Source organism: Taudactylus pleione, unplaced genomic scaffold (assembly GCF_031769625.1).
Source record: "Taudactylus pleione unplaced genomic scaffold, aTauple2 ptg001005l, whole genome shotgun sequence".
Taxonomy (NCBI): Eukaryota; Metazoa; Chordata; class Amphibia; order Anura; family Myobatrachidae; genus Taudactylus; species Taudactylus pleione.
This window is the reverse complement of record NW_028285406.1, coordinates 597,424-619,944: the sequence shown is the minus strand read 5'-3', so window position 1 is coordinate 619,944 and position 22,521 is coordinate 597,424. Positions and strand designations below refer to the sequence as shown.

Here is a 22,521-nt window from a genome sequence, read left to right as displayed (position 1 = left end):
CTCAACTTACAAAATCATTCATCTTTCTCATGTTTGGACCTTTGGAACTTTGCATTTCTGTAGCACTGTATATTATTAACGGAACTCAATTGCTGGCACTAGACCAGCGGGCCTGAGCGCTCGCAAGTGGGTCGATGTTGCCCAAATGTGCATGCGCACGACAGAGAAAGCTCCGTCATGCACATGCGCGAGACCCGAATAGCGACGGCCAAGCCGTCGCTATGGGTCTCGCACCAAAGGGGGCGTGCTGTTGATGGTGAGTGACAGCACGCCCCCTTTGGTGGGCGGGCCGGGGGCGTGGCTGCCCAGACGGAGGCGTTCCCATGGGAACGCCTACCGTCTGGGGCTGGCCCAACTGACATCACCAGTGATGTCAGTGGGAGTGCTTTTGGCTCTGATAGAGCCAAAAGCACTTCAGGGCTTGCGGCAGACGAGACCCTACCGCAAGAGTCTCATCGCAAGCCCGATGGTCACGCTGGTCTTGACCATCGCGACCATCTTTTTGGCCGCTCGCATAAGCTGTGGGTGGTCACCCACAGCTATGCGAGCGGCCAGGAGGCCGCTCCAGTATTAGGTAGGACGGCCCTGATTCAGAGCGAGCGCTCTTGTCAGAGCGTCCGGCTCTGAATCAGGCCCAGCATTCCTATAATCATACTCTTCCAAAGAGTCCACTCCAGAAAGACTTAGGGCCTGATTCAGAGCCGTTCGCTATTTGCGGTCGTTCGTTCAAAAACAAGGGGTGGCTATTCAAATGATCCGTTCGCAAATTGCAGTCTGTTCACACCTCTAAGTCTGAACGAGCGTGCAAAACATACGCTCGTTTATTTGTTAAAAACGCCCCCTGGCCGCTCGCACCATACGTCATGTCCGCTATTTATTAGATTAATCGAGTACATCGAACAGCGTATGAACTGCTCGCTATTCTTGTGGTTGGTTTTTTCAACCGCTATTTTGCGAGCAGTTCTGAGTTAAAAAAAACCAAGTGACGTGGTCAATGACGCTGCTGTATTAATTATGCACTCCCTTAAAACGCCCGTTTTGACCTTTAAGCACGCCTGCGATCGAATTTCCACTCCCCATTTTCAAGCACCTTCCCCTGTTACCACCCACATACGCCTCATTCTGTCACTCAAAATAGCAGGCATTCGCTATATTGCGAGCACATGAATTTCGGCCGCACTGACTGGTTCACGCATGCGTATAACGATCCGTACGCATGCGCAGATGTGCGAACATCGCTCGGAACGAGCGTACTGCCGCTAGCGAGTGGCTCTGAATGAGGGCCTTAGGGCTCTATTTACTACAATCTGCATTTGCAATGCAGATTGTAGTGTGATATTATCGACTGAATTCGCATTGTGAATTCAGGCAATATCACAGGGATTTACTACAAATCCCTTGCAGGGACAGAGCTTGCAATAAAGCTATGTCCCTGAGAATCCCCTCCGCACACTAGTCACGGTATTTTCACAAAAAATACAGTGACAAAGTGTCGACGCATGCACCGACCGACCGTTGCTGCTACCCCCTGGTGCTAAACCCCGCCCCCGGTGCTAAGCACCGCCCCCCACGATCGCGGACCCCCTCCCTCAATAGCACTTACCTGCAGTCATCGGTGCTCCGGTGATGTCTTCCATGCCTCTGGTCAGCTGACATCCCATACTGCACTGGGAGACGGTCACCTGATAACCGGGCCGCAGTGCACAATGGGAGACCAGCTGACCGGAGGGAGAACATCACCAGAGCCCTGATCACCGGTCCATAGAGTACCTAGCTTATCTAAGTAGGCAAACTAGGTAGGTAAGTACCTAGCTTGCTGTCTGTTTAGACCACACAGCTGATCACTGGGACCGACTCCCGGCTCTGCTCTCCCCGTTAGAGCAGAGTAGGAGCCCGGTAACCGGGGGAGACCCTGGAAAACGCCACCTCCAGGTGGCATTATTATCACAGGGCTTCCCCCGGTATTTTATCACAATTTATTTTTAATAACTTTGGCCAGATCACATTTCCCATTACAATTATGGGAAATGTGATCTGATTACTAAAAATAAGTGATACTTAGGGGTTAGAGTAGAATTTTACGAATTCTACTCCAATTGCCCTGTAGTAACTATAGGTGATATTAAAATAATGTGAAAAGGGTGTGAAAACACCCTTTTTCACTTTATTTTAGTCAAAATAATTATAATAAATAGAGCCCTTAGCGTCACACTTTTACACTGAGCTTAAATTATTTTTAGATTTATTTCCATTTTTACTTTGAATGCCTCTTTCTCTAAAACTGTAAAACATCATCTCACAGCTTAGTACACAGGTTCTCACACTCGGTCCTCAGGACCCCAAACAGTACATGTTTTCCAGGTCTCCTCACAGAATCACAAGTGAAATAATTAGCTCCACCTGTGGATTTTTAAAATGTGGGTGCGAGGTAAAATCTGCGTGTAGCCGCCCTAATCGGCCTCGCGCTAGATGCAATAACACACTGTTTCCGCGTGCGACAGCAGATTCAATGGCGCGGGAAAAAACTATTTTATTGAATAGCTTAACCCCGCACTGCGGGACTTTCAAGCCTCAATTACTCGCGGGAGAGGTCCCGCGGGTAATTGGATATGCCCCTTAGAGTGCTTATTTCACTTTAATATGCATGTGTTTTATTGCTGTTACCACACTTAGGAAGATTCACTGTTTATTCCTCTATTGAAAATGGATGCATAGCAGAAATCTGCCCAGAGGCAATCCTGAATACTTGCATTGAAAAATGCTATATATAGATAAATATCAGAAACAACTCTGATTACCAATTGTCATATATATTTCAATATACACAGGAAACAATTGTGATTGCCGATTTCATTCAAAATTGTATATTTCAATACTCAATGTCCTGTTTTGTGGATTTTGAAAGCTATGAACATGATATATAAATTTATTCCATAGGCACTGACTAAATATACAACATAAATTGAGATGACTGCATAGCAATAATGTGCTTGGAGGCAATCTCGAATACTTGCTTTGCTAAGTGCTATGTGTATGTGCATATATATATATATATATATATATATATATGTATATATATATATATATTAGGGGTGTGCACCGGCCACTTTTCGTGTTTTGTGTTTTGGTTTTGGATCTGGATCTTTCTTCGTGTTTTGGATCTGTATTGGTTTTGCCAAAACCACCCTTCCGTGTTTTGGGTTCTGGGTTTTGTGTTTTGGATCTGTATTTTTTTTTAAAAAAAAGCATAAAAACAGCTTAAATCACAGAATTTGTGGGTTTTTCTGCTCCTATGCAATTATTAACCTCAATAACCTTCATTTCCACTCATTTCCAGTCTATTCTGAACACCTCACACCTCACAATATTGTTTTTATGGCCAAAAGATTGCACCAAGGTAGCTGGATGACTATGCTAAGCGACACGAGTGGGCGGCACAAACACGTGGCCCATCTAGGAGTGACACTGCAGTGGCAGACAGGATGGCAGTTTGAAAGACTAGGCCCCAAACACTACATAATGCAAAGAAAAAAAAGAGGTGCAAAATGGAATTGTCCTTGGGCCCTCCCACCCACCCTTATGTTGTATAAATAGGACATGCACACTTTAACAAACCAATCATTTCAGCGCCAGGGTCTGCCACACGACTGTGGCTGAAATGATTGGTTCGTTTGGGCCTCCACAAAACAAGATGGCAATTAATGTGTCCCTGCACAAACTGGCTCTACGGAGGCAAGATGTCGTCCTCATCCTCCTCATCCACCGATTCCTTGGATAAAACAGGAAAAAGGGATTTAGGTGTCCCTGGACTGCTTACGGTCTTAGCCAAAGTTTCTGAACTTGACAGTAACTTTTTATGAATGCGCTGCAGGTGCCGAATAAGGGAGGATGTTCCTAGGTGGTTAACGTCCCTACCCCTACTTATTTCACCTTTACATATGGTACATATGGCAAGATAGTTGTTGTCCGGATTTGGATAGAAATATTGCCAGACCAAAGAGGTGGAATGTTTGGTCTTCTGCCCAGGCATGACGGTGATGGGCTTTTTCATCCCACGGACAACAACTGTCTCCCCCGGAGCCTGATTTAAACAAACCACATCACCATCAGAATCCTTCTCGCCAACTTCCTCCTCAGTGCCAGCTACACCAGTATCCTCATCCTGTTGTACTTCAACAGTGACATCTTCAAATTGCATATCAGCAAGTGGACTGTGGGTGCTCCTTTCAGCACTTGCAGGGGGCATGCAAATGGTGGAAAGAGCCACCTCTTCCCGTCCAGTGCTGGGAAGGTCAGGCATCGCAACCGCCACCACACTTGGACTCTCCTTGGGGATTTGTGATATCTTCTTAGAACGCACAGTTCTTCGCTGTGCTTTTGCCAGCTTAACTCGTTTGATTTTTTTAGCGGGAGGAGGGCTTCCATCGTCATGTGAAGCTGAACCACTAGTCATGAACATAGGGAAAGACCTTAGCCGTACCTTGCCACTCCGTGTCGTAAATGGCATATTGGCAAGTTTCCGTTAGTCTTCAGATGATTTAAATGTTTTTTTCAAGGTCATTTTCCTGAACTTTGTCATTTGGGATTGTATGTGCCCTCTACTATGACATTGGGCATTGGCCGTGGCAGACGACGTTGATGGCATGCTATCGTCTATGTCATGACTAGTGGCAGCAGCTTCAGCACTAGGAGGAAGTGGTTCTTGATCTTTCCCTATTTTATTTTTATCGGAGAAAGTTTGGTCCTCCATTTATGTTATATTGATATATACGTGCGGCTAAGGCGCACACAAACACAGAAAATATTTTTTTATTTTTGCTGGAGAGTAGTGCACTTTGTGGGTTACACCACCCTTTAAGAAATGAGCCAGCCGGCTCTTTACTTATGGGACACAGGCGCACGCTTGGCGCTGCTCCTTTGTTGGTGCACGTGCGGCTACTGTGCACACAATTCACAAGCACAGAAAATATTTTTTTATTTTGTTTGGAGTGTACTTTGGGGGTTACAGCACCCTTTAACGGTCAAGCCAGCCGGCCCTTTACTTATGACACAGGCGCACGCTTGGCACTACTTTGTTGATGCACGTGCGGCTACTGCGCACACAATTCACAAACACAGAAAATATTTTTTTATTTTGTTTGGAGTGTACTTTGGGGGTTACAGCACCCTTTAACGGTCAAGCCAGCTGGCCGTTTACTTATGACACAGGCGCACGCTTTGCACTACTTTGTTGATGCACGTGCGGCTACTGCGCACACAATTCACAAACACAGAAAATATTTTTTTATTTTGTTTGGAGTGTACTTTGGGGGTTACAGCACCCTTTAACGGACAAGCCAGCCGGCCCTTTACTTATGGGACACAGGCGCACGCTTGGCGCTGCTCCTTTGTTGATGCACGTGCGGCTACTGCGCACACAATTCACAAACACAGAAAAAATATTATTTTTTTTTGCACTTGGGGGGAGCACCCCTGATGGACAGAGCACCCCCTGGACAACACTACAGCACCCCTTTAGGACTGGGACACTGCACAGGACTTTGGAGTGGACACAGCCCCTATGGACAACTGACTGCACAACACAGTCCAGCCAGCCCCTATGAACTTTGAAGGAGTGGACACAGCCCCTATGGACAACAGCAGCACAGCACAGCACAACACTACACTGCACTACACTACACTACACAGCCCAGCCAGCCCTAACTCCCACCCTCCCTCTTCACTGTCCACAGCCGAGTGAGAAAATGGCGCCGACGCAGGTACCTTATATAGGATCCAAAACCCGCGAGACCCGGGAGGCGGGATGATGACGTTTTGCCTCGATTTCAGATCCGAGTCAGGCGGGAAAAGTCGAGCCTGACTCGGATCGGCCTCGGATCGGGGGGGCTCGGGGGGGTTCGGATTTCAGAAATCCGAACCCGCTCACCCCTAATATATATATATATATATATGTGTGCTTATTTCACTTTAATATGCATATGTTTTATTGCTGCTACCGCACTTAGGAAGATTCCCTGCTCATTCCTCTATTGAGAATGGATGCATAGCAGAAATCTGCTCAGAGGCAATACTGAATACCTGCATTGTTAAATGCTATATATATATATATATATATATATATGTATATATATATATATATATATATATATATATATTAGGGATGTGCAGGCTCGGATAGGTTCGAGTTTGCACGTTTAGTTCGGATTTTTCCCTCCAAAAAAACGGAACTCAGAAAGAGGCAAAACGTCATCTTGCACGGACGAACATCATCATTCCTGGACAAAAGTCCACGAATGATGATGTTCGTCCGTGCAAGATGAAGTTTTGCCTCTTTCTGAGATCCGTTTTTTTGGAGGGAAAAATCCGAACTAAACGTGCAAACTCGAACCTATCCGAGCCTGCACATCCCTAATATATATATATATATATATATATATATATATATATATATATATACATATATGAAACAACTGTGAGCACAAATTGTTATATATATTTCAATATACAAAGGGAAACTATTGTGATTGCCGATTGCATTTAAAATTGTATATCTCAAGACTAAATGTCCTGTCCTGTGGGTTTTGAAAGATATTAACATAACTTAAGATACATATACTTATTCCATAGTTTCTGACTAAATACACAACACCAATTGAGATGATTGCTTGGCAGGAATCTGCTTAGAGGCAATCCTGAATACCTACAATGCTATATATATATGTATATATAAGAAACAACTGTGATTATCAACTGTTGTATATATTTCAATATATACAAAAAACTATTGTGATTGCCGATTACATCCAAATTGTATATCTTAATACCTAAAAGTCCTGCCTTGTGGTTTTTGAAAGATATAAACATGATATATTTTTTCCATAGGTATTGACCAAAATATACAACATAAACTGCAGTAATATTACAGTGTATCTCCTACTATTGGAGAATTGTTTGTTTGTTTGTTTGTATTGTTCAACCTGATAGGTATTTTGGGGCATTTTTTTTCTCTTTTTCTCTTTTCCTTTTTAATTAATTTCAATAAAAGGTATTTTTTATAGCTTGGTAATTCTATAGGAGTGTGCCCCACATACGGAGTCCTTTTTCTCTTCTCTCTGATCAATTATAGTGGGTAACACCTTCAGTTATAAATCATTATATCAGGTAAATTAGAAGAAAAAGAAGAAGAGAAGGTCGTTGACTAGTGAGGGTTGTTTTTCCCCTACAGTATGTAACTTATATTTATCTTTGTCTATCAGATGATGTCATTAAGCTTTATCCAGATGGTCATTCTTATCTCTCTCAATCTGTGGATCCATCTTGGAGTCATATTGACCCGTGCAGACCTGTGTACATGTCAGGGGCGGATTGGGCCACCGGGAAAGGTCCCGCTGGGCCGGTCCAATGCACCTCACTGCTGGACCGGCTGACATGCCCTGCCAGGCCGGCTGACATTGGCTGCCGGCACAGGCTAATTCCCATGTATGCCTGGGCCGGCTGCATCACTTCCTGGATTTACGCTCCTATGAGGAAAGGAAACCGGAAGCTGTCGTCCGCTCCGGCTAGCAGCCATTTTGGAGCGCGGCCCGTCAGCCAGGAGCAGCAGTGTCACTGTATGGACCTTGTGCTTGTGCTCCTACGAGGGAACCACAGCGGCCGGGGGCAGAGTGCGGCACTGTTAGCAGGGCCAGGTGAAGCCAAGGGATGGTCCGTTTGTGACAAGAAGACCACCCCTTAGCAGTGCGGGGCCGGGCAGCAGGCAATGCCGACGTCGGGCAGGAGGACACAGGAGCGGGCCACTCACAGTTACCACAATCACAGTGGTATATATAGCCGGAGGTGTTGTGCCTTCTTATCTTTCTCAGCTCCCCCTTCCCTGTGGTCCAGAACTACCACCTGTTTCCACAGTCCACACACCGTGATCCTGGACCCTGCGGGGGCTGCACTAGGACAGGATGGCCTGGCGCTCTACATTTAAAGGTAAGAAGTCTGGGGATCCTATATGTAACTAGAACATTGACTGCATATCCAGCTGTGATGAGACTACAAGTCCCAGCACACTGTCAACTGAATGTGCTGGGACTTGTAGTGCCATCAAACCACGCCTACTTTACGAGCAAGCCACGCTGTGTCCCTACACTCAGCCTCCCTGTAACTCCCCCATCAGTGTCCCTGCTTTCACAATCCATGCGCTGAGGACCGCAATAGTTTACAAAAAGAAAAAGAAGCCCAGGCAATGCTGGATTATGTATTTGTACGTTTATATGAACATCTCTCTCTCCCCCCCAGACTCCAGGCATTAGGGCTGCTTCCATAAATTTCCTGGGCTGGTTCTCCATCCCCATCCGCCCCTGTGTACATGTCATCCTCGGCCTTATGTCACCGTACATAACCTTGGCTTGCTGCCAGTGTCTGTGTGGACGTCAGGTCCTGCGCGCACAGTGATGACGTCATTGGAGTGGGTTGGTGCGGCCAGATGCGCGCCCTGTGCACTTAGGGTGCATCTTCTGTAAAGGTAAGCTTTTTCGATATTATATTTTTTGTATCCTTGAGTGTCGGATTACTGGCAACAGTTTTGCATCCTTGAGTGCCGCTAAATGTTTGGACATTTATATATATATATATTTATATATATATAAATCACATTCCTCAATATTTATACTTTTATTGCCACATTCTTAATCAGAATTACCTTGCTGTTAAGTAATTAATATCTTTATTCCTAACACTGTATATGTTCGCATAAAAGGCATCTTAGCGTATCTTTAGTGTGTGCTTATATATGTATGTGTATATATAATGTGGAAGGTTTAGACAAAGCACATTTTATATTCCTTATAAGGTGTTCTCAAAATAATTCCTTATCAGTTACTTCATTCTATTGGGCAGGTCCTCCTTGCGGGTTGGGAATGGGATCATGGTGGTCCGGATACTGCCGGTCAAAATACAGGCAGTGGCATCCCCACATTATAAGGTAAGCTCCCTAACGCTAACCCTTACTCCTCCCCCTCCCTCCCCGATGCCTAAACCTAACCTCCCCCTAGTGCTTATGCCTAACCTCCCCCTCCCCGAACCCTAACACTCCCCCTAGTGCCTAACCCTCCATCCCCAGAACCTAAACCTAACCCCCCCAGTGCCTCTAAAACTAACCTCCACCTCCCCGCACCGTAACCCTCCCTCTAGTGCCTAACCCTACCCCAGTGCCTAACCCTAACCCCTAAACCTAACACTCCCCCTAGTGCCTAACCCTCCATCCCCAGTACCTAATCCTAACCCTCCCCAGTGCCTCTAAAACTAACCTCCACCTCCCCGCACCGTAACCCTCCCCCTAGTGCCTAACCCTACCCCAGTGCCTAACCCTAACCCCTAAACCTAACACTCCCCCTAGTGCCTAACCCTCCATCCCCAGTACCTAATCCTAACCCTCCCCCTCCCCCTAGTGCCTAACCCTAACCCCTAAACCAAACACTCCCCCTAGTGCCTAACCCTCCATCCCCAGTACCTAAACCTAACCCCCACAGTGACTCTAAAACTAACCTCCACCTCCCCACACCCTAACCCTCCCCATAGTGCCTAACCCTAACTCCTAACCCTAAACCTAACCCTCCTCTAACCCCAGACACTTACCATTGTGAAGCCGGTGGTCAGGATACTGGAGTCGGGATCCCAACGCTGTTGGGATTCTGGTATCGGTATTTTGACTGTCGGAATCCTGCAAGCCAGGATGCTGACTACCGGGATACATCCCGCATCCTCGGCGTGTCTTCATAGCAAACATTTCATATTTAAACATAAATATATATCTTTATTTAACGCAGTTCTAACTTTATTGTAGTATTACATAGGGTTCTATTCCAGTGTTCTTAGCGATATACACCACACGAGCATTACAATTATTACAGTTTTTGTCTTTTAAGCTGCTTTAAGCTGCTTTATAAAATACTTGCTAAATACAATCAGGAATTAAACTAGTACAAGGACTAGGAGAAATATTAACTAGCTCTAATTTTTCAGAAAGGAAATACTGATGACAAATATACATGTATTCATGGTTAATCAATCTTTAATGTTAATATTTGTTTCATAAATAAGCTGAGCCATATTTCTGCTTTATATGAGTGTACATTATAGAGGTTCCCCAATTTCACTTTTGGATACATACGGAAGTATACCACCCTAGTCCATTTATTGCAAGGAGTGGACTTTGTATAAAACTAAGGGGTCAATTCTATTAGGTGCGAATTGCGAGGTGCGAGTTACTATTTTCACTTCGAATTCATATAGCGAATTAATTTTGCAATCCAATTAGCAACTCGCACTGAATCAGTCAGACTGAATTCGCAACTTTCCACTCGCAAAGAGAGTTGGAAAGGAAAATCTTTATTTTAAGGTTAAAATGTCGGGACACTGTGCTGAACCCCTTCGACACCCCCACTAATGACCAATTTGCAATTTAAAGTTTCCAGTTAGCTTAATTAGTCCAATAATTACATGTAATTTTTTTGGGGTAAAAAAAAAAGTCCTCAAATCACCCCCAAATCAACTTTTTCGTTAGTTTAGGAACCCCAAATTTAATTACAATATTTTTTAGTTGAAAAATAATTGTTTTTATCTTTTTTTTATTTTTACGGTGCACTCAAAGTACCCCCAAAATCACCCTTTTTCCTTTTTTTTTTCTTCGTATTTTTCATTTAATTCGTTTCAGATTAAACAAAAAAAGTAATTTTTTTATAATTTTCTTGCATTTTTTAAAAAAAAGCACAAATCAGCCATTTGACACCATTTCAAAACCTACTTTTCCTAATGGCCACAAACAGCCTTCTATAGGGTCCTGCTAACGAAATTATCCATTTTGGGGGGTCCAGGATGGTCACCCCACATTTTCATGCATTTCTCCCGAATCTCATTTGGCAGTCAATTCACACCCCCTCTGCTGTGAGTAGTGCGAATAGGCATTTTTAATTGGACTTGGAGAATTCTCGGGGGTGCGCTTCGCTGCAAAGTGTGCGAGTTTCAATAAACAAACTCGCTGCTCGCCATTCGCGCCTAATTGGATTGAGCCCTAAATAAGATATAGCTGATAAACTGTTTAAATAAGGAACACAATATGATAGACATCTCTTTTATTGTTATATAGAATCAATACATTTTTACTGAATCTTGAAAAGCAAAATGTGATTTACTGGTCACAGCCTTCTTCACGAAGCTTATTTATAAATGCTATATATTCCTCACAGAGATCTCGATTCTCAGGCTTCTGACAGTCCCTGTTATTTGGCATAACCTCCACCCACGTGTCCGTGGTCACCATGTAAGCATACCTGCGGGAAAGAATGAAGATCATGTCAAGTTGGACAAATACATTGTCCCACTGGAACAGTCTGTACAGGCAATCAACTCCTTACTGTGTGATGATTGGCTCTGACAAGCAGGGCCCAAAATGCCTGGCCGAGCAGCTGGGCCAGCAGGCAGTGAGAGCAAGAGAGGGGTTGTAAAGTGACACCACACCCTTGTGACACGCCCCCAAGAGGCATGAGCAAACCCCCCTATTATGTGCACATGCTTGCCTAGGTCGCGCGAGCACAGAGGGATGCCGGGGCAAAATGAAAGCCCCAGTACGTCCCTGCAAGCAAGATTACGGTGTCTACTGTTCATGTAGTATCCTGCTTTATCGTGTCCTGTATAAAGATAATGGACCTTATTCTCAGTCACATGAAAGTCTGAAAGTCAAAATAATACACATGCATTGCAGGCGGCATCTTTGTAAACTTCTGAGTGATAGGAAAACGGTGGAGAGGGATTGTTGCACAGGAAGGTATAAATCAGTAATATGAAAAAAAAGGGAGAAATACCCCTAATAATAATGATTAGAAATTCTAATTACAGTTGGGGGTGCTACCACAAATCCAGAGTATTACATGAATCAAGAAGAAAGGAAAGTGGATCTGTATTGGGTGCACTTTTTATTAAAATCAATCTTTATTAGTATCATAATGACTCACATAACATGAAAAAGCAGAGCGAATATTAAAATAATAGAGAGAAAGGTTATAAAGTCAAGAAATTAACGTGATTTAAAATAAAGAATAATTATTCTTTAAAACAGCCGAGTGTCTAATTCTTATAATAAAGAGTTCAGTTAATACTCTAATGAGGTTGTCTGATTTATTGTATTGATAACTAGGCTCTTCTCCCATAAGCTGATATAAATATGTGGAACTTATGACTGTTGTTTCCACACACTATATCAATTGAAAAGATATTATGTTGCCGGTCTTGTTAGCCTGAAACAGTTATAGTAGATACAATTGTAGCTTAATTGCAAGTAATATTATCCTCCAGCAAAATAATTCTAGCTTCTATATATCTCACTGCATCAGCTACCAGCAATATTTTACTACATAGTGTGATAAGATCTCTTAAACATACACGAATGGTCCTAAGTAATCATATAGTATGTACATATGAAGGCAGTTAGCATTCATTATTCAGTAATTAATCCAATAAGGACAGTGTACTTATACCATTTCACGGAGCCTTTTGCAATAGTAATCTACTATATTATAGATCATCGCACTCCAAATTGAGTGCCTATTGTGAGTAAATCCTAGATGTGTATTGCCGCTAAGTTCTCGGCTTCTAGTAGGTCCAATAGGAATATAATATATGTGCCTTTTGATTACAAAGGAGCACAATAAATGGACTCACGCCAAATTGATATACTATATGTCTGTTAATAGTATATATCACATAGATCCTGCCACAGTAGAGATCTGTAAATAACTGCACTTCAATTCAGTGCCTGTTATAAATAAATCTTTGGTATGTGTTGCCGCTGAAATCACAGCTTCATAACACTATACCCTTAATAATGTATAACGTATATTGGAGAGTAAAGTCTCCCATTACTGGTCTAATTTCAAATAGGATCTATTATGTAGTATAAGAGGGAGAAGTCTCTCTTGTTTGTATATACCGCGCACGTGGAGCTCGATCTCCCGTGTCTGTTAATACAGATTACTCTGTGGTATAACGAGAAGAGAGACAGTTTTCTGCCCGCACATATGACAATACAATTAAATTAATTTATTTCGGTAACAACATAAGGGACACTCGGCTGTTACTGCTGACGTACGTTTCACATATAATGCTTTGTCAAGGCAACCGAAGCCGGAATACAGGAAATCCTTAAATATGTCTCGCAGCCAATCACATTCAATTGATTTCTTTTAAATTAGAATGGGCGCAATGTCCGTTACATCAGTATATTGGTAACCCCTTGTCCCCTGGATGAAATAAAATCATCCTAATTGGGTAGCTGTTAATCATCCTATTCATACTCTTAGTTTTAGATACATTTTAACTTAATAGAGAAAGCTCATCTGGAGATTCTTCAAATAGTAATTTACCAGCTATAGGAAAACATTTAATTTATTAATAATGTGATAAATTATATATACTCTAAATTAGTATTAGGGATCTCTAAATTAATTATTTAATTTTAACTATAAAAACAAATCATTATTATGATCAATACAGTGTCATTATTAATAAATAAATACATTCATGAAACCCCATATACAAATATAAATATAAAAATAAAAATAATTTTTTTATCACAAAGTATCCCACAATTATCCTAATGAACATAATACCAAAAATAACAAAATCTAATAAAAAATAAAACTTAATAAGAATATATAGCAAAATAAATATGTCACATGTCATTCCTTATGAAAAAATAATAAAATAAAACATTTTTTTTTTAAAGAAACCAGCATCGAACATAAATTGGGGGTTGAAGCAGTGAGATACTTTCTGACCATGGAAGGCGTGGATGAATTTCATGAGTTTATTTTACAACTGTTACACTTTATTCTTCACAAAAACTTCTTCACCTTTAATGATAAATTTTACTGGCAGGTGAGGGGCACGGCAATGGGATCAGCCTGTGCCCCCACCTATGCCAACTTATACTTAGGCTGGTGGGAGAAGGAAGTGGTATTCCACGAAGGGAATGATCAATATACTGGCAATATCATCAGTTGGATGCGGTATATTGACGATATTCTGGTCATATGGGATGGCAGCGAGGATAAACTCCTTGAATTCATCAATGTACTAAACAACAATAATCTGAATCTGAAATTGACACATGACATTAATAAAAATAGGATTTCCTTTTTGGATCTGGCTATTTACAAAGATCACAACAATATGTTGGCCACAGAAATACACAGAAAACAAACTGCAACTAACAGTCTCTTGCACAGCTCCAGTGCTCACTTCCCACCAACAGTAAATAACATCCCAAGAGGAGAATTCCTCAGGCTGAGACGAAACTGCTCTGAGGATAAGGTTTACAAAGAGAAGAGCTCAGAACTAGTCATGCGACTCAAAGAAAGAGGCTACAGCAACAGAATCATCAAAAAAGCCCAAACATCATTGCATAATACCAAGAGAGAATCCCTAATATTTCAAACAATAAAGAAAAAATCAGACAGCCAGGAAATTCGATTTGTCGGTAATTTCTGTCAAGAGTGGAAGGAGATACAGGAATCTATAAACAGACATTGGCCCATATTATTATCTGATATGGACCTTGCAACTAAACTTAAAAGCAAAGTATCCATGAGTTGGAGACGCTCACCTAACTTACAGGATCATCTTGTTAAGAGTCATTTCTCCAACACTAAGATAGGTCATCTTAAAACAAAAGGAACTTACCCATGTGGCTCATGTAAAGCCTGCAATTAGGTCACTAAAGCCGATTGTATTCAGGACAAAGATGGAATGGTGATTCCTCTGGAAGATTTTGTCAACTGTAATACCTCGGGTTTGGTATACTGTATCACATGTACTTGTGACGTGAGATACGTGGGGATGACGAAGAGACCTTTCAAAACAAGGATACTTGAACACATAGGGAATGTAAGAAATGCCAGTTCAGATCTGGCAAAAATGAAACAAACTACAACTGTGGCGAGACATTTCCACACTAGACATATTGATAAAGACAAGGCCATGAGATTTTTTGGCCTTGAAAGAATAAGATTGGGTATCAGAGGTGGAGATATCACAATGGAACTTCTTAAAAAAGAATGCCAATGGATCTTTAGATTGGGTAGTGTAGCACCCAGGGGTCTAAATGAACAAATCAATTATGGAATTTTTCTACCTCCATGATAAGTGAACTGACTTACATGTATCTTTCACTTTTGTTTGCTGTTGTTCGGTCCGACATTATGCCTTGTAATGTATGCTTGATATCGAGTGTATCTTTCACTTTTGTTTGTTTGTATTTAGTACGTATACACTTGTTTCACTTTTCTTTCACTTCACTTCTTCTTTTTCTTTTTTCTCTTTTTTCTTTTTTCTTCTTTTTTTAACACCCAGCTGAAGTTATTTGATTACCACTTAATCTCTTATTAATATTTTTTCTCATTATATTTTCACTTGATCAATATATTAATAAATAACGTATTCCCCTCTCCTATATATTATTTTTCTGAGATAATAGACATTTATTATGGATATATACAAATGTATCCCTTACTACCTGCACTATATTCACTTTCTAACTACATCTATTTTCACTTTTATTTATTTAATTACACATATATATATATTACTTTATATACATTTTTTATTTTCTTTTTGTATACGTATCTCCTAATATGGTTAATACATACGTATTTAGTCTAATATAGCTATATTTCTATATTTCTTTTCCTTTGAACATATCACATTTGATTATCTTGTCTGTGATTTCATATTGATGTAAAGCCTATATTTTGGCTACATGGTATCTCTACTTTTTCTACCTAGTCACTCTCTCATTTGGTCCGACGATATGCCCTGCAATGCCTAATAAATCTACAGCTATACCACCCTGGACATGCCCAATCTCGATTGATCTTGGAAGCTATGCAGTGTTGGACCTGGTTAGTACCTGGATGGGAGACCACCTGGGAATACCAGGTGCAGTAGGTCATAAAGCACCAGGGTATCTGTCGGTTAACAAGACAGACGAAAAGCAGAAGTGATTGCATCTTTCTTCCAATTGACGTCCTATACAACACATACCTGAGTGAGGTCTGTTCACTGTGATTACACACACGGACTAAAAAGGTTTTGTGGTTATAGGATCATAGCTCGTTTATACTACAACTGTGTACTTTATACCTGCTTATGGACATAATATTAGATTATTACAATCCTATGGCTGGTATACTTATGAGCAATCTAATGTACTCATTTATATGATATACCCTGTTAATTGAATAACCACCAAACAACTACTTATCTAGTGTACTCCTTCTACTAATTTAGTCACTCTCTCACTCGGTCCGATATTATGCCCTGCAATGTATGCTTGATATCATGGTTCTTGTCGGTTAACTACAAATACGAACAGCAGAAGTGATCTTGTCTTTCTTCTAATAGTTACCCTGTACAACACATACCTGAGTAAGGTCCGTTCACTGCACACGAACCGAAAGGAGTTTGAGGCTATAGGGTCACTACTCGTTTACTCAACTACTGTATAACTCCTTTTACACTACTTATTATATAATGTTAAATAACTTGATGGAACAATAGAAAATGGCTGACCTGAAGTACTTGATATATTAATTATTAAACTGAGTATGATCACCAGTAATATAACAAGTCAATGATTCTAACTTAATTTAGGAAATTCTATATGTTATATAATTACTTATTATCTATACACTGACTATTCAAACTATAATATTATATATATACACTTGTTGTGTGGTATGCAATATTTAGTTATTTTGTTATTTTGCTATTTCACTATGCAACACACTACAGCTCTGACCACTCCTATATTTAAATTTATCAAATGTATCTTCCCCTTTTGAAAAACATTGGATTTCTATCAGACCAGTAAATAAACAAGAAATCTTGCTATAACGACCCTCCCCACTATGTGTTCATTTCCTCTCTTATAGTGGAGAAATAGGGGAGGAGACACATGAAGTTACTATCAATTGCAACGTATGTAATGTTTACTGTATTGATGTCTATGTAACGTACTCAGTTTGCATAATAATAATAATATTGTTTCTATTAATATGTCTATGTGATATGCAACTTATGGCAACTCCTTCATGGAGCATAATGTAGCCTGCATTTACTTGAATACCGCTAATACAATTCACCCTCCCCCATGCAAATGTTGGAATCCGAGTGTAATAGCTGATAAACAATATATGTTTCTATGACAACTCAATAGGTAAACAGGAAATACTGCTATGACAACCGTCTTCTCTTTGTGTCTATCTCGCCCCACGTGGTAGAATAACAGGGGTGGAGACACATGAGGTCATCGCCAACGCAGCGTATATAGTGGTCGCTGCATTATGACACTAACACTTGGCTTCCTGTTTGACAAAGCCAGAACGGCGAAACGCGCGTCCAGCAGGTCATGTGAGTATCAGCTGTGCCCAGCTGAACTCTCGGCAGGCATCTGTGTATAGCCCCGCCATACACCGCGGGGACTCCAGAGAGGTACTGTACAGGCTTTTTCCTTATTGTTATGTTCCTCAGACTGTCACGATGGGACAACGATATTAACTTTTAGAGATATGCTTCACTCAAATAATATTTAAATAAACTGAGCAAATATGTGTAATTAATCATGCATATCGATAAAATGTTATACGCTATATGTCTGCAATAATATGTGTGTATATATATATCCCGAATAACTGGACATAACATAGGGAAATTTACATTCCCATATAAAGATTGGCATAGACTTGGGCTTTTAAATAAAAGGAATAGGCTCAATACTCATCTATATGGGATACTGAACTAAAGAAACAGTAACAAAGGATTTTTACTAACTGTATCTCTCTGGGTTAATGAGGTTGAAATTATTACCCCAGTACTAATGTGGTAAACCACATCATTAACATGTAATCAGGAAACAAGGAATCGACTACTGTGATGATGGTTATATATTGGGACATAAGAATTACTATACCAGATGCCGTTTATTGTTTGAGCTTGAACATATAAATAGGATAATATTTTCTCATTTGTATGGTGTCAAGCATCTGAATATTTTCTCTTTTTTTATATTTTCGCCAAAAAATCTCTTCCATTAAGAACGCTATGTGAAGAGATAAGATAGGATAATATATCTTATATCTGATTCTCTTCCTTCACGGTTATATATGGTACATGACACCGCTGAAGAGAATCTATATATTCTATACTATATATGTATACTCTGTGATTTATGTTTAGTGTTGTCTGTCTGTCGTTGTTCTTTTAAGTGCATTGTATAAATAAAAGTCATGTATTAGCTTATTGCTTACATATATAAATTACTAAGAGTCCCCCCACGAAGGAGTTTCTTTCTTTTATCCTAGTCTATTGGATAATTGTTGTGAACAGGATAATATTACTTGCAATTAAGCTACAATTGTATCTACTATAACTGTTTCAGGCTAACAAGACCGGCAACATAATATCTTTTCAATTGATATAGTGTGTGGAAACAACAGTCATAAGTTCCACATATTTATATCAGCTTATGGGAGAAGAGCCTAGTTATCCATACAATAAATCAGACAACCTCATTAGAGTATTAACTGAACTCTTTATTATAAGAATTAGACACTCGGCTGTTTTAAAGAATAATTATTCTTTATTTTAAATCACGTTAATTTCTTGACTTTATAACCTTTCTCTCTATTATTTTAATATGTTATGTGAGTCATTATGATACTAATAAAGATTGATTTTAATAAAAAGTGCACCCAATACAGATCCACTTTCCTTTCTTCTTGATTCATGTAAACTTCTGAGTGATGCGGTGTCATGTGCACTTCGAGTTCCCTAACTAGGGGCATGCGAGTGGTGCCGCCGCACAGAGCGCAGTACCCTGTGATCAGGACCGGCTTTTAGGGTGTTCGACCAGTGTGGTCAAACAGGGGCGCCACCCTATAGAGGGCACACACCTCCCACAGATCCCAATTTCAGCGGGACAGCACTGTCCCGCTGTTCCACCCGTGGGCCGAAGTGACCCGTGGATGGTCTGGTCGGGAGGTTAGGTACCCCCACTGCAGCAGTTGTGCGGCGGTGCCGGACCCCGGAGCCTGAATGCGCAGCATCCATTCAGTGCCGGGGGAGGGCTGGGGGAAGCTCAGCTAGTGACGGAGTGCTGGGCTCCCCCCAGCCTGACGTTACACGGGAGGTGTGCCATGCGGGCACGCCCCAAATAACATCATTTAGGGGGCATGGTCTATGGAAATTAGGGCACAATCCCATTTTTGGTCACGTGCGGCTTCGCTGAGTGCAACAAAAGGGGGCGGTCATCACCCGGGCGGCACAGGGAGCGACTACCCCTGGAGATGGCCCTGCCCGAGATCGGCACCACCACTCATGCATGGCCCCTGCCTCTGGCTAGCAGGGCGCCATTCCAGAATTGCTGCTGCAGTGCCGCCACAGCGCCCCCTGGACTCTCCAGGCAGACACTTTGCAGCTTTTGCAGCCTCCCGAAGTATCCTAAATATGCGCCGGTCAGAGCTGTAATTGCCGGGACTGCCGGCCCCGCCCCCTCCACATGACACTATGCTCTCAGGGGGGCGTGGCCGGCACAGGGTGCAGAAAAATGCTGTTACAGCCCTGCACATCCCAGTTGTTTCTCTGCATTAGCATTCTGTAGTGTTCCTTGGATTGTGAGATCAGTGGAGACTCGCAGCAGCACATCTGGTCAAGAGAGGAGACTGAAGGGACTTTAGAATTCCATCCAAACATTTTTTTTTTTCAATCAACCTTCATTACCCTAACTGGCATCCCTAGGGATCTATGGGGATTATGTACTAAGACTTGGCGAGAGAAAAAAAGGGACGCAGATAAAGTACCAACCAATCAGCTCCTGTCACTTTAGAGGCTGTTTAAAAAATGACAGTTAGGAGCTGATTGTTTGGTACTGTATCTCTGTCCGCTTTATCTCTCGCCAAGGCTTAGTACATAGGGGTCTAGTTACTAAGGAGTGTTAGGAGACAGAGTGAAAAGTGATAAGGTGCCAGCCAATCAGCTCCCAACTGTCATTTTTCGAACACAGCCTGTGAGATGACAGTTAGGAGCTGATTGGCTGCCACCTTATATCACTTCTCACTCTGGGCCTGATTCAGACCCGGTCGCAAGCGCTGTGCGCTCGCAACCGGGTCGATGGTGGCCCAGAGCACATGCGCACGACGGAGTCGGCTCCGTCGTGCGCATGCGCGAGACCCAGATAGCGACGGCCAATCCGTCGCTCCGAGTCTCGCACCAAAGGGGGCGTGCTGTCAATGTTGAGTGACAGCACGCCCCCTTTGGTGGGCGGGCAGGGGGGGGGTGGCTGCCATACGGAGGCGTTCCCATGAGAATGCCTACCATTTGGGGCCGGCCCCACTGACATCACAAGTGATGTCAGTGAGGAGATTCCGGCTCTGTTAGAGCCGAAATCTCTCTGGGGCTTTCGGCAACTTGACCACCGCGACCATCATCATGGCCGCTCGCTATAGCTGTGGGTGGTCACCCACAGCTATGCGAGCGGCCAAGAGGCCGTTCTGAAAAAGAAAAAGACCGGCCCTGATTCAGAGCGTCCGGCTCTGAATCAGGGCCTCTGTCTCCTAACACTGCTTAGTAAATAGACCCCATAGAGCCTTAGGTCACAGACATTCTGTAGGCATCCTGTTGTCATGTAAGGAGGGGACTGTTCTATGAAATAAATAAACAATCCACCTGCCTCTTGACTATGACACAACATACTGCTTAAATGTATTTAAGAGCACTTATTTATTCTTTATTGGTCAAAATACCCCAACTATACAATGTACTGTAAATTCAAGTTATTAGCAGAAATGTGTGGGTTTGGTTCCCTGGGAACCGACAACAACCGAATTTAGTTGTTCCATGTCGAACCAAATCCGTGTTCAGAATCACTTTGGGGTACCGAGTCGAACTGAGCCTCGGTTTGCATCTTCCTGCGGTTCAGCACTCGGTTTCATAGACTGCACCTTTGTATAATGCCCACATGAACTCTCGGGTTAACTTTATATATGTATGTGTAAACCTGGCTCTAATACTAGCCAGTGCCTCCCCAGCCTCTCACCTCACCACACCTCACTGCCGAGGAGAGTCACATCTCGAGTTTTGCAGATGTGACTCTGAGTAAGTCAGAGAGTGTAAACTTTTTTTTTTCAAAATAACACAATTGCTATTAAGTTTAGACTGACTCTGAATAAAGTCATCAACTACTAATTTATCTTAATGGATTTTTCCTTTATTGTTACTTACCCAGAACTTATTTTCCACAGATCTTTACTCACACCCCAGATCAGATAATCTCGGCCCACCTGTAACTTTAAGGCGTTGCGACATTTTGAATGACTGATAAAACTGCGATTCTCACCATTAGAAACTGGGTCTGTGCCTAAGAAGGGGAGAATTGAGGCATATTATTAAGATGGTTTTTCAGCAAATCAACTGAACTGTAACAGAATCAGAAAACAAATCACATTCTGTCGCGGAGAAAATGAACCAAATAACATGTGTGACTGTCATCAGGTGTTTTTTTTTAGTAATTCCTGGTTATTATAGGAGAAATGATTGAAGTGGTTATTTTACCAAGGAATTCATTATTAAAAGGGAGAGATTCATCAAATCCTAGGGGTATATTTACTAAAGTGAGAGTTTTTAGAAGTGGAGATGTTGCCTATAGCAACCAAAGCAGATTCTACTTAACATTTTCTAGAAGATAATAGTTAGAATCTGATTGGTTGCTATGGGCAACATCTCCACTTCTAAAAACTCTCACTTTAGTAAATATAGCCTTTACAGAGAGAGAAAGTGGAGAAGTTGCCGATAGCAACCAAACAGCTTCTGTCATTTTAAAGTCTTTAAATTAGAAGCTGATTGGTTGCAATACTTTGGGCCTGATGCAGATCAGATGTGGACACAAACCCCATTGCAGCTGCAGGGAGCATTACTACTGGGGGCACTTTTACATGGTCATTACTACTGGGGGAAATTTTACAGGGGCATTACTACTGTGGGCACTAATACAGGGAGCATTACTTTCGCGGCCACTATTACAGGGGCACTACCACTGGGGGCACTACTGCAGAGGGCATTACTACTGGGCCACCACTAATGGGGGCATTGCAGAAGGTTTTCACTGCTGTTGGCATTATGTGTAAGAGCTACTACAGCTGTAGGCATTGTATTAGGGGCACTACCACTGTGGGCATTGTACAAGGGTCACTACTACTGTGGGCATTGTATTAGGGACACTACTACTGTGGGCATTGCACAAGGGTCACTACTACTGTGGGCATTGTATTAGGGGCACTACTACTGTGGGAATTGTAAAAGGGGCACTACTACTGTGGGCATTGTATTAGGGGCACTACTACTGTGGACATTGTATTAGGGGCACTACTACTGTGGGCATTGTATTAGGGGCACTACTACTGTGGGCATTGTACAAGGGGCACTACT

At 42.0% G+C, this 22,521-nt stretch overlaps 1 protein-coding gene and 1 pseudogene across 2 annotated transcripts in view; one reads left to right on the top strand and one right to left on the bottom strand.

The window, feature by feature from the left end:
* Window positions 1-11,176: 11,176 nt before the first annotated feature.
* Window positions 11,177-22,521, bottom strand: part of LOC148454322 (complement C3-like) — a 284,622-nt gene continuing 273,277 nt past the window's right edge. For both annotated transcript variants that reach the window (XM_088461038.1, XM_088461039.1), the window contains exons 40-41: window positions 21,319-21,454; window positions 11,177-11,318 (exon numbers count right to left, since the gene is read on the bottom strand). In XM_088461038.1, the coding sequence (XP_088317164.1) occupies window positions 11,177-11,318; window positions 21,319-21,454 (278 nt within the window). The remainder of the gene's footprint in view (window positions 11,319-21,318; window positions 21,455-22,521) is intronic.
* Window positions 15,872-15,990, top strand: LOC148454323 (5S ribosomal RNA; annotated as a pseudogene).